Source organism: Gobius niger (genome assembly GCF_951799975.1).
Source record: "Gobius niger genome assembly, chromosome: 8".
Classification (NCBI taxonomy): domain Eukaryota; kingdom Metazoa; phylum Chordata; class Actinopteri; order Gobiiformes; family Gobiidae; genus Gobius; species Gobius niger.
Genome location: NC_136859.1, coordinates 32,143,510 through 32,157,013, shown reverse-complemented (window position 1 = coordinate 32,157,013; position 13,504 = coordinate 32,143,510). Strand labels below are relative to the sequence as shown.

Genomic DNA, 13,504 nt, shown 5'->3' with positions numbered 1-13,504 from the left:
TCCTTAGGAAAATGGACTGATCTAAATCTCTATATTCCCGAGCTGCCCCTGCTGATAAAGTTGATGTTACTCGGCCACTGTAGATATTTCTCTCTAATATAACAGTGTTTTTAGCATTACATTATTGAGTTTGTCTGAGGTTCTTCATGACCTTACATGACCAGGTGCTGCAGAGGGCGGGGCTTCAGAGGTTGTTGGCAGGTAGATGTGAACATATAAGCACACAGACGGAGCAGGCGGAGACTCCACTGCCAGCTCCTCACCTCTGAATCTCCACAATGAGCTCCTGTGCAGGCAAGTCTCCTGGTTGTTACTCTGTCAAAACGTACTTTTATTTAAATGCATAGTGGTTTTGCTAAGACAGAAGCGTTGTGGAAACTAGGCCTATTACTTTTCTTCTTTTTTAACTAAGCCTTGAACGTACAGACTTGCTGCTGCCTGTTTCTACAGGCAGCAGCAAGTCAAGTTTTAATGCTATTTTAATGCCCAACTGCTACATGTTTAACCTCTTAACCCCCGCTTTAACCGAGCACATTTTCTCCAGTCCGGCTTTACTCAAATAAATCTACAAGCTTCTCGACTGGAGCTTACAGCCTGACAATGTAGCGCCTCATTTGAAAGCTAAGAAGAGGATATTTTTATGGCCGCTTTTTCGTCGTATTTCTGTCACCTGATTTGTTGTGTTCTTTTTTTTTGTGCCTTTTTGTCGTCTTCCTCATCACTTTTTTGTCGGCTCTTTTGCTGTTGCTCTTTGATGGTCGCTTTTAGCTGCGTTTTCATTCTCATTTTCTCGTTTTTGTCGCTATTGTGACCCTTTTTTTCCAAGAGATTTGGGTAAAGTCGAACTGAAGAAAATCCTCTAAAGCACAGGCCAATGGGCGTAGCACCAAATTCTGGGCCCTGGGTACAAACTATCTTGGTGGGGCCCCCCCTCCTTTTATGGTCTTCAACCACATCACAGTGGTTTAGTGGTTTGACAGTGCAGTTGATTTATTTTCTATTTTAACTTTATTATAGCCTAACCAGGTGAAAAAATAGGTCAACCTAAAAAGAATCTTCATATACAAATCCAATCCAGATTTGTCCTGGATACTTAGTTCATGGTTTGTTTGTTTGTTTGTGTTTGTTTGTTTGTTTGTTTGTTTGTTTGTTTATTTATTGTGTACTCAATGTTTGACTTGAAATTTCATCTGATTTGGCTTCAGTCACAGAAACTGAAAAACCTGTAATCCCGATAGTGATATAGATATTTAAATTGGTGGTGGAATATTCTACTTTCATTGGACCTACTGAAATTGCTAGCTTTACATAGAGCATAATGATTATTAGCAGACCACATTAAACAGGAGGGATGCACCAGGGACATGGCATATTTGTGCTGGGAAAAACAAATGTGTAACTTTAAAATAGTCAAAACAATAATGATACTACATGTTGTCTCTGTGGCCTATGGGCGTGAACAATAAAGCCAAGGGATCAGTCTTTAGTCTCTCACCATATTTGAAGTGTGTTTTTAAGTGTATTGTCAGTAAATTCTTGTTCTAAAAAGTTATTCTGGAATATTGTGCATTTATAATGTGAGTCTCCAAATGCGCACGGCCAATTAGCATAATTAATTTGCTGAAAATACCATAAGCGACCTGTGGCTTTTGTCACTGTGGCCTGGTGGCAGTCAATTCCAATAAATATAAGGAAAGAGAAACTTTAGAGGTTAAATGAGGAGAGAAGGAGCTCAGTCTCTGGCTCTTTCTCTGACTCTGCACCATCCACGTCTCAGCGCAGGCAGAGACTCACCTCACATCATGTTTAACTGTCATTTATGACAAGAAAGTTGCATCTAAGGCTCGCCAGAAAAGGCTAGTGTTAAATAAAAGCACATAAGAGCAAGGCCAGACTGAGCTCTGTGTCATTGCATTGCAAAGCCCAACTCATCAAAGTCATAGGCCTGTACAGGCCTGTGCTGACTTGAGGCGCACGGTCCTGAACACCGGTGAGGGCTGAACCATTTGGTGCATTTTTAAAGGGGTGTCAGAGGGGTGTCGAGATTCATCCATCATTATTGTTTGTGCAAAAACAATAATGTAATCGAGTAACCATTGTATTTCAGCCTGGTTGTGTTCAATTCTCATAGTATTAATTATGAGGAAATTTAGAAAGTACAATACAGAACGCTTTTTGCGGCACTTTTGAGGGCCCCCACCCTACTCTGGGCCCTGGGCACTCTTTTTTATTATTCTTTTTTTTTTTATTTAGAATATATCCATTGTTAAAAGACGATGAAACAGAAATGAAACGAAATACAAACAGCATGAGACGTACATGCACAATCAGTTCTTTACAGGTTCATTGTACATTCTATGTAATCGATGTATATAAGCTCAGGCGTATACATTTTTTTCCACATGCGCATATGGTTATGGGCCCTGGGTAGGGTTCAGTACCCGGTCCAACGCCCATGTTTAAAGGTCCCGGAAAGGGAGTTTGTCGTTTGGAGCGATCTGGTCCAGCGTAGAGTGGAGAGTGAAGGTGCAGACTGAGCAGACGACATGCAATGAGTGCGGTGAAAAATCAGGGGTTGGGAGGCACAAAACCTGATGTCCCATTTACAGTGTTGGAATATGTGAGTTTTGAAGTATCAATGCAAGCAGCTAAAAAAACATATGTATATCTACAATGTAGCAGAATGCTGAAAGTTGTATTTTATTAAGTAAAAAACAAAGCATAATTATTTTTTATTAATATTGTGAATTTGCTTGTTAACAAATCAACAATAATATTAATCAGTTTTGTCTGGTCGTTTGAACGTTAAAACTATTGCGGCTCTTTGAGACTTTCATTTGGTTTGAAATGGTCTGAAATGGCTCTCTGGATGTTAAAGGTTTTTTTTTTTTTCAAGCTTTCCATCATGTTATTATGTCATTCCCTCATTAAAAACATGGCTGAAGTGTTGCCTTGGCACATTCACGTATTTTTGAGTAATCTGTAAAAACTCTGATGGCGGCCATTTTAGGGATAGGTTTGCCTGAGTCCTCCTAGGAACGCCCCCACCTCCTGGAGACGCCTCCGAGCTTTCGTCACCAGCCGAGTAACCAACCACTGCCTCTCAGCAGAACCCCCTCCCCACTGATGCCACAGACAGCGTGTGGAGGGGGCGTGTCTAAAGGCTCAGATGTTCTTAAAGAGACAGAGGCCTATTTCAAGACATTCACTACAGCCATTTTGAGAGAGACATTTTATACAAGGCAGTTATTCTAATTTACTGCATTTACAGACCAACAGAAGGTTTGGTCATCATTGTAGTGTGATATAGACTGGTGCCATGTGATTGAAAAAAGCATAATACCCCCTCTTTAAGTTAATTCTCACTCTGCATTAATCGGCATTAAAGGACCAGGCCACCGTTTTTCCATACTGAGATATGTTCTTACCTGAGCTTAGACGAGTTGATGCGTACCTGTCTGGTCTTTGTGCGTGAGCTCAGTCACGCAAAAAGACCAAAGATGTTGTTAGCATTTAGCCTCCCCTAAGTGCTTCTATGATGTTACTACGCCTTACAATATAGTTCCCCTTTTTATCCGCTTAGAAAATCGACATGTTTAATTTTGTGTGACTACTTGGATCGTGTAACCGCTCACGTAACTTCACCCCATTTGACCCCATGGAGGAGAGGAGGAGAGGCTACATGCTAACAACATCATTGGTCTTTTTGCGTGACTGAGCACAACCAGACAGGTAGGCATCAACTCGTCTAAGCTCAGGTAAGAACATATCTCAGTATGGAAAGAACGGTGCCTGTTCCTTTAACTGTCGGGGACCGGAGCTGATGTGCCTGATTCTGGAACTACTCATTCATCGTTTGCAGGCACTACTTTTCTAGGAACGCATTTTTCTAGGTAGCCTACTGGGAATAAGTCCACACATACCGAACACAGCCCTTCTGTCATCTCTCATCAACGCGTCATTTCCTTTTGTTCTGATTGTTGTTTATACTTGTGCTGGCAGGACCAAAAATGCAGAGGAAGGACCGGATCTGGGACGCCATCTCGACGCTCATGAAGGTGTTCCACGAGCATGCGTCCAAGGATTCCTCAGAGGGCAAAGGCAAGGATAGATTCAAGCTGAGCAAACGCGAACTCAAGGAACTAATGCAAACGGATTTTGACTTTGATGTGAGTATTCCACTTGGAAAAAAGCTGTTTATCCTAATGGTGCTCTCAAAAGCGAAATGAGACAAAGGGACTACCTGAGATAGGCCTACACAGAGAGATGCCGGCAACCACAGCAGTTTCATTTACATCTACCGTAATTGCTCTAATATAGGCCGGGGCCTTTATTTACTCAAGGGCCTCTAGGACCAGGCCTTTATTGAAACCAGGCCACAATTAGAGACAGGCCTTTATTTCTATTTGAGCAAAACGGACGACCAGGAAAATGAAGAAAAACGAAACTTGTGTCCATTTGCACCTAAAATATTAGGTTCATTTATTAATTAACATTGCAAACACTGTCCCAGCGGCTGGAACATTGACGCCTTTTATTTTGTCGGGACAACAGGAAGTGTTTCGTTGCTGTTAGCGGAGCTTTGACATCAGTGTCACTGCAGGTTTCTGTTTCGTTTTTACCACGGACCAGATTATTTGTTGTTATCTTGTGTAAAGGCGAGTTTAGACGGAGCGTTTGTGTTTGTGATCGATCATGAGACTGACCCGAGAGAAAACGAGACGCTCGCGCTGATGGGAGGAGTTATTTTGAGGCGTGGGACTGACCTGCACACGGAGCAGCTGGACGTGCTTTGAAGACGCGATGGTGACTTTATTAAAACGCTGGAGGGTCACAAACATTTGTTGCCCTGTTTCCAAATATCGTCACAGGAGGTTTGAAAAGTGGCTAAATCTGTGTCAAAGTTACGCTCGGATCAGCTCCTCCGCAGCGTCCCCATCGGCCCGGGTTCCTGTTTGTTTACTTCCTGCACATGAGTTTTCATTTACACGAGTATGAGACAAATTCCTAACATGGGGAATATTTCTACCGCTATAGTTTCTAATAAAAGCCCCGGCCTGTTTTAGAGACCGGCTTTAATTTGCCTCCGCCAGCCGCGAACCCGGCCTCTGTTAGAGACCCGGCCACTAATGGAATACAGGCCAGTATTAGAGAATTTACGGTATATGAATCTGTCCAAATGCAGCACAATTTTACAGCAGCAACCCAACACAGACCTCCACCTGCACATTTTTCACAACAGCTATGGATTATTTCCTTTCTCGAAATGATCAGTTTTGTATTGTATCCCAGTTTAGAACTTCAGCACTTGTGTTTGCAGCCTGTTTGTGGTGATGGAAACTATAGCCTCTTTGTTGTAGGTGTTCATTTAAACTGCACTGTCCGTATCGAACGAATTAAAGAAATATGTCCATGTTATTTCAGAACGCACAGGACCCTGCCAAGATTGAGGAGATGATGAAGGAGCTGGATAAAGACGGTGACAGACAGTTGGACTTCAGAGAGTTTGTGGATTTCGTGGTCACCATAGCATGTGCTTTCAATAAGATACACGAAGTCGAAGATTCTGAGTGAAAAGTTAATGGACCGATGAAACTAATTAAAATGGAGCCAGCCAAATAAATAACCCTTGTATTGTCATTTTCTACAATCAAATAAAACGGTTATTGTTTTGCAGTCGAACAATGTTGGACGATTATTGCCTTCATGGCTATTGAATGTTTGTGTACTGGATTTATGAAGGCAGTATAACGTCCATCCATCCATCCATCAATCCATCCATCCATTTTCTTCCGCTTTATCCGGGGCCGGGTTGCGGGGGCAGCAGTCTCAGCAGAGATGCCCAAACTTCCCGGTCCACACACACCTCCTCCAGCTGTTCTGGGGGGACCCCGAGGCGACACCAGGCCAGCTCGGAGACATAGTCCCACCACCGTGTCCTGGGCCTTCCACGAGGCCTTGTCCCACTAGGACATGCCTGGAACACCTCCCGCGGGAGGCGACCAGGAGGCATCCGAAACAGATACCCGAGCCACCTCAGCTGCTCCTTTCGACGTGAAGGAGCAGCGACTCTACTCCGAGCTCCTCCCGGGTAACTGAGCTCCTCACCCGATCTCGAAGGGTGCGCCCAGCCACCCTGTGGAGGAAACTCATTTCAGCCGCTTGTATTCGCGATCTCGTCCTTTCGGTCATTACTCAAATCTCATGACCATAGGTGAGGGTGGGAACGTAGATCGATCGGTAAATCGAGAGCTTTGACCCGACTCAGCTCCCTCTTCACCACGACAGACCGATACAGCGACCGCATCACTGCTGACGCCGCACCGATCCGTCTGTCCATCTCACACTCCATCCGTCTCTCACTCGTGAACAAGACCCCGAGATACTTGAACTCCTCCACTTGAGGTAAGGACTCCCCACCGACCTGAAGAGGGGAAGGGCAGTATAACGTCACCTGTAAATGGATAAAACATCCTGTATCTATGGGTCGTGCAAAGCCTGTAGTTCAGATCATAAATCCATAAACCAAACTTCTCAGCACTGTCAGAAGTCCAATGTCGGCACTAGGGTTAAATCTCATGTTCAGGTAACGCTCTTCTGTGTCTGCACGTGTGGGGAGTCGCAGTTTCAAAAAGAGTGTAGTGACTTTAGTCCTCAGCGCACAATCCATTTCTAAACACAGATACAAGCAGCGTTGCTGGAGTTGAGATTGTTGGAATAACTTTTGAGAAAAGCCTGGCAAGCAGTGGAAGCACGTCAATGTGAAGAAACCTTTCTAATCCCCAATTCGATTATTGCGTTTAAAACTGTGTCCCTTATGTGTTTTTCTTACTTTTCTGGATATACCATGTTAAGGATGAGGTTGACCACTGATCCATTTCCTGACGTCTATTTAAGAATTGCCAACAATCATTGTCAACATTTGTTTGCAAGCTGCTCACATTGCCATTTTAATAAGATGCAGGTTGTGGAAAAGTGAGTGAATGCTCGTAAAAAGGAAATAAAGAGAAAGCGCTGAAATAAGAACAGGTGAACCCGTCTGAAAAAATAAAAGACGGACTGAGTGTGCAGGGGTATTCAAACACGAGCGAATGAAGCAAAACTCCAGGTATATTCCTCAAAAACCGACATTAAGATACAAACTGAAGACGTTGGTTCAGCACGTGCCCACTTTTGCGTAAATGATACGACATGGAAAGTGCCCGGACCTGGATTTAATAGATTAAACCAAAACCCATAGTCACGGACGGCCCATTCTTTTGTCCTGGTCCCCTCAAGCATTTGATAAGCCACTCTCAATCTGAACCTAATCCTATCTGGAGAAATCCGATACGGCTCCTTTAGAAAACAACACAAACACACACACACTGATTTGGATGCTGAATGGTTGACACTACATTATAGGGTGACGTTATTATACTAGACTCGTGCAGCAGCGCCATCAAGTGGTGGAGTCGAGTCACTTCATTCATTATAGTCCATGGGCCAGACCAAATATCGGTACCGAAAAGGTGGCAAAGGCTATCGTTGATTTTTAAGTAGGTCCATGTCTGAGGTTTATATTTTTGTATGATAGCCTTTTCAGAGTTACAGCTTTATCATAGTTTTCAGCTGTTGAAGTGAACCACCCCCATGTCAAAAAAGTCGCTTTTGACACTGGTCCATATTTTGGTTGAGGCCATTTCCAGCACATTAGATACTGATTTACACCATTGTATTTGGTATCATTGTAAAGAAGACATTTTCATGTTTCATTTGAGCCCAAATGTACTACGCTGTGACTATTACCGTGGTAACCAAAGCTCCTCAAACACAAACCTGAGGACGTTTTTTCACCATTTTCTCAAAAACAGTTTTACTATGTTTAACGCTGTTTCTTCAAGGGACATCACAAAGACAAATGTTTGATACTGGGCAACTCTCTAGACTCTGAGGATTCAGGAAATGTATAACATGTCAGTACTTTCTAAACCAAAGGCCTCACCGTGAGCCACAAAGTAAAAGAATGTCCACCTCACATGAGCCTCTCCCATTGAAATAAGCCTATATCTGCCATTCTAAGGTTGGAACCGCTGGTGAGACTTTCTGTCCAGGAAAGGCCAATGCAACTTGAAAATACATTTGTGGAGAAGAACAGTTCTGTATTTTCAGCAAAAAGTTGTTCATATATTTTATATTTTATAGCTATTTATCATATACTATGCCATACACACAATGGCATTCTGTTTCTTTCACTACTATACATAGTCCTGTACATTTGTCTAAAATGTCTCAATAATCCAAGATAATTCCAAAGGTTTGTCTTTGTAGACACCACATGGTTATGCCAAAAATACCACGTGTATTTGTTTTACACTTAGTCGTTAATGTATTTGCTGTAGAAAACTGTGCTCTGTTCTGAAGCTGAATTTGCCATAAACCACACGTTTACATCACCCTTTTTTACTGATTAGTAAATTAATAAAGTAAATAATTTTGTACGGTCATTTCAGTAAAGTTGTTTTATTTCATTACTAATAAATCAAATATAGTAGTATAAAGATGGTGAGGTGTGAGGTGTTAAAACCAGGACATGAAGAGTCAACACAAAACTACAGCTTAGCCTCATCCATAACTTAATCACAGAGGCAGTCGACTAAGCAAAACAGTCCATATTTTTATTTGATTAAACAATTTCTCCAGCTTTTCTGAAGTTATTTTAAGTTATTTGTCCATGTATTGTTTTGTGTGTGTGTGTGTGTGTGTGTGTGTGTGTGTGTGTGTGTGTGTGTGTGTGTGTGTGTGTGTGTGTGTGTGTGTGTGTGTGTGTGTGTGTGTGTGTGTGTGTGTGTGTGTGTGTGTGTGCATGTGCTTTATTAACGTATTTGAGTTTATTTTTTATTTTTTTATGTTGTGTAATTTATTTATTTTCTTCCCAGGCATATTGAGTCTGTGCACATGAAATATGCTGTATAAATGAATAAACAAAAGTTTACTTATTAGTTTTATGGACAGAACTTAAAGACACAGCCAGGAACCGGAGGGTGTCCGGTTTGGGAACCCCAGGATCTCAGATGTTGTTCTGTTGGCTTCATCAAATCAGGACCTTCAGCTGCCCTGGGGCGGTTTGCAGCCGAGTGTGAAGTGGGATGAGTATCAGCACCTCCAAATCCGACGGCATGGGTGGCTTCCCCTCTCCAGGTCGGTGGAGAGGCCTTACCTCAAGTGGAGGAGTTCAAGTATCTCAGTGTCGTGTTCACGAGTGAGGGACGGATGGAGCATGAGATTGACAGACGGATCAGTGCAACATCGGCAGTGATCGTTGTTATATTTGTGAATAATAATGAATTTGTTTTAAAAAAAACTAGGTGAAATTGGATATTTTTCCAAGGCACACCAGACAGTATCTCACGGCACATTAGTGTGCCACGGCACAGTAGTTGAAAAACACTGGGCTACATAATATGGATATTTTTTTACAATTTAGGATACAGTTTATATTATACATAATAATTGTAATTTTTATAGATGTATTTTCAAGTTGCATTGGCCTGTCCTGGACAGAATGTCTCACCAGCGGTTCCAACCTTAGAATGGCAGATATTTCAATGGGAGAGGCTCATGTGAGGTGGACATTCTTTTTCTTCGTGGCTCACAGTGAAGCCTTAAGTTGGGAAAGTACTGACATTTTATACATTTCCTGAATCCTCAGAGTCTAGAGAGTTGCCCAGTATCAAACATTTGTCTTAATGATGTTCTTTGAAGAAACAGCGTTAAACATAATAAAACTGTTTTTGTGAAAATGGTGAAAAAACGTCCTCAGGTTTGTGTTTGAGGAGCTTTGGTTACCACGGTAATAGTCACAGAGTAGCACATTTGGGCTCAAATGAAACATGAAAATGTCTTCTTTACAATGATACCAAATACAATGGTGTAAATCAGTATCTAATGGGCTGGAAATGGCCTAAACCAAAATATGGACCAGTGTCAAAAGCGACTTTTTTGACATGGCGTTGGTTCACTTCAACAGCTGAAAACTATGATAAAGCTGTACCTCTGAAAAGGCTATCATACAAAAATATAAACCTCAGACATGGACCTACTTAAAAATCAACGATAGCCTTTACCACCTTTTCGGTACCGATATGCCAGATTTTGGGGTTTGGCCCATGGACTATTATTAAACCATTTAAATATGAGGTCTACATTAAAGTGTGTAGTATTTAGTTTGACGGGATAATCATAGTTTTACACAAGAGAAGGAAAGTTTGCTTTAAAACTTTTTATGTTCTGTGAAGGAAATTAGATGGAAGGTTTTAAGAAAGGAAAAATGAGTCAAACCTGTACTTATCCAAATTAGCAAGATGTGCCAGACATTTATTGATCCACAGCAGTAATAATCATAAAAAAAACTGTTCCCCTTTTTATCGGCTTAGAAAATCCACATTGTTTAATTTTGTGTGTCATTGTGTAACACTTCACGTAACCATATTTAAAAAAGGAAAACATGGAAGAGCTTGGTAGCTTCTATCTTCACCTCGTTGGAGCTAAAGATGCAGATAGCATCTCATCATTGAAGGGGGCGTGGCTTTGCAGACGGGGAAATAGAATCTTTAAAGAAACCATTTTTCACTCTTTTTAGCCATTTTCTGGTGGAAAATGAACTTATTTATCACATACGAATAAAGTCAAGTGTAAATCGGGCCCATGTGGATATTTTCTCACAGCAGATTGTTCAGTTGAAGTGAAAAAACGGCAGTTGTAGCTAGTGCTAGCCGTTAGCATTAGCCAGCACTAGCCGTTAACATGAAGCATCAAGTTAGCATTCTCCGTTATTTATGTTGTATATTGTTTCCTTTGCTGCATGACTTTATTCAACTTCTCGGCATTTGCCATTTACCCTTTCCTTCATACACAATCTTCGTAATCCCTCCTCCCCCATACAATGCAGAGAGAATGCATGATCATGTCGGCCAAATCATTGTGTAGTGTAAAAGTAAAGAGGACTTACTTTCTGCTGTTTATATATGTGTGTAATTTCAGGAAAGAATGAACCCCCACACCCAAAAAGTCGACACTTAATTGAGCTTGTGCCACCTGCTATTGGAAACTAAAACAAATATATTTGATCAAAATGTTGGTGGAAGCACAGATTGTCACCCTCGATATATTTTTGATGATCTGTTAATGTTTGCATGCCTGTACAACAATCTTTATTCATGCATATTTTACATTGGGTTTCAAATGACCTTTGACCGGAAGTGCATGCACACTACGAGATTACGACTTCGCTTGTTGTCACTGGGGGTGGAGCAGGAGAGGTGGTCTCTGGGGGAGGTAGCGGTGGAACAACTTCAAGGCAATGTGCGGTTTCTGCTTTGGTATCTTTTAGTAGAGTCTGTTTAATTTTCCTTTTCTTTTATGCTCCCTTCCGTGGAGACAGTCTTTTGTCGCCTGGTAGACTTCAGTGAAGGAAGTTTAAGGTTAACATCAGCCATTTTGATTTCAAACTCGAGTTGTTCTCTTTTCCTCCTAAGAACTGCCATTTTCTCGTCAAGTTCATGCTTTTGCTTTAATGCAGCTTTCCGAATGTAACCGTGTGGGGCCTGGAGTCCCCAAGATAGTGATTAGAAGCCCAATTTTAACCTGTACCTAGCTTCAATTACAAATACAAAGAACACAGGTAAGTGTGGGTTGTTGTTTGGTCAAAACAGAGACAGAGGCCCAACTTAAGTTTAAGGTTATTTATTATTTCCAGAGTTCATTAGTTTATTTGACTTAAGCCCATTCTAAAATGGCACAATAGACCCAAATAAAAACAGTAGCAAACCATGCACCAGAGAGGGACAGGACAGCAGATTGTGTAGCAGTGAGCAGTCACCCGTGGTACCTGACTGTGCTTTTTTAAACAAATGCCGGTGCGGAAGCTTGACGCTAACCCCGCCCACTACAGCTACGGCAACACCACAGGGACACTAAACCCTGTTCCACTACATTCTGCCCCCGAGTTCTTAATTGGCGTCCCGACAATTATTCAATGAATCCCATGGTCTAAACCATCTGCTGGGATCTGGTGGCCCTTTTACCTGGGCCCCTTTGGCCACGGCTAAACCTGATCCTGCAGCCCCTCCTTGTAAGTGTGCATCGGTTACATCACCTCTCTGTGGTAGGGAAACATATGGACGAGAACATACAGTTAGAACATGGGAACTGGCACGGTCACATTCCCTGTGGTCCGAGGTTACAGCTGAAGGCCAGGGTTGACCCTCCCCTGGCACATCATGCTCCCACCTCAGAGTACCTTTAATCTCCCTACGCTCAGGTTCACACGATGACACAGTATTTTCACTGGTTATACAGGTGTCGTCATTATCCATTGGGCCAGGAACTGGTGGCTTCCTCCACCGACAGCACCTACAATTCATATACCAGGATCTAATAGTCTTTGCCATCCCTGGCCAATAATACTTCTGTCGAATGGGCACTGTTAAATCCTGAGTGCGGTGGATGTGTAGCTCCTGGAAAACAGCTCTCCGCAGCTGCTCTGGAAGTATGAGCTGGTAGGCCCGTCCATGTCCACCAGGCTGACAGCAGGTCCGGTGCAGGAGTCCATTTTCAGTCACCAGGCGGTTCCACAGGTGAAGTAGTCTCAAGGCTGTAGGAGGGAGAGGTTCCCTCTCCAAACGTGCTGGCCTGCGTCGCTGTAGCACAAAGTTGAGGATAGCAGATATGGCTGGATCCTTTTGCTGCAGCTTTGCCAAGTCTCCTTGTCTTTCTGGCTCATGGTTGAGTTGGGGCCCCCTCCCCAAGGTGTCAGCTCCCTGCTCAAGTCCCCAACAGTGATGGCAAGAGTCGTTGTCCATTCCTCCAAACCAGGAAGCTCTCTGAAACATCAACATTTGAGTTATATTGTCCAACTGCAGCCTTAACTCTGCCAGTTCACTGTGTGATGGGCTGACTGCTGCCCTGCTTGTCCTACCCGGTGTCCAAATGTCTGTGCATTACTGCTCGAGGGGGAGGTATGAGACCCATCCTGATCTCCCCTTGTCCTCTCCTTTTGCTCCACTCCAAATGGTCTTTTCCCAAAGTCGGTCCCCTTTTCCAGAGTCAATTTGCTTCGGCTTCCCCTCACCATTTCACCCAACACCGGGCTCTTTGCCTCCTTATGATGGTAGAGCAAAGATTCAGGGTGAGTACATGAAGAAGCCTCATTCACAGATGACTCAGGGCCCTTGATGGGTAGTTTAGCTGCAGCCATTTTGTGCAACTGTTCATTTTCCAACTGCAGCTGGGCAACCAAGCCTTGCAACAGGTGCAATTCATCAGCCATTATGAAGATGGGATGATGACACCAGGAGCAGTCTCTTTTCAGGAGGTTTCAGAAGTGTGGAGATCCCTCGGCGGGAAAGCTACTGTTATATTTGGGTCTTTTAAACTAAAATGCATAAACTATTTACTCAAATCTCTGATTGACCACACCCACATGCTGCACGACAACGCCAATTGTAACCGGGTGGGGCCAGGG

At 42.9% G+C, this 13,504-nt stretch overlaps 2 protein-coding genes across 2 annotated transcripts in view; both read left to right on the top strand.

Annotated features, from left to right (window-relative positions):
- Positions 1-13,504, top strand: part of LOC306966757 (uncharacterized protein) — a gene marked incomplete at its 5' end in the record, with an annotated part of 54,873 nt that overhangs the window by 25,219 nt on the left and 16,150 nt on the right. The gene's annotated exons all lie outside the window — the stretch shown is intronic.
- Positions 209-5,655, top strand: LOC306967080 (protein S100-A1-like). Its single transcript, XM_079561989.1, has 3 exons — positions 209-294; positions 4,003-4,169; positions 5,425-5,655. The coding sequence occupies exons 1-3, from the start codon at positions 279-281 to the stop codon at positions 5,572-5,574; spliced, it is 333 nt and encodes a 110-aa protein (XP_079418115.1). The 5' UTR covers positions 209-278; the 3' UTR covers positions 5,575-5,655.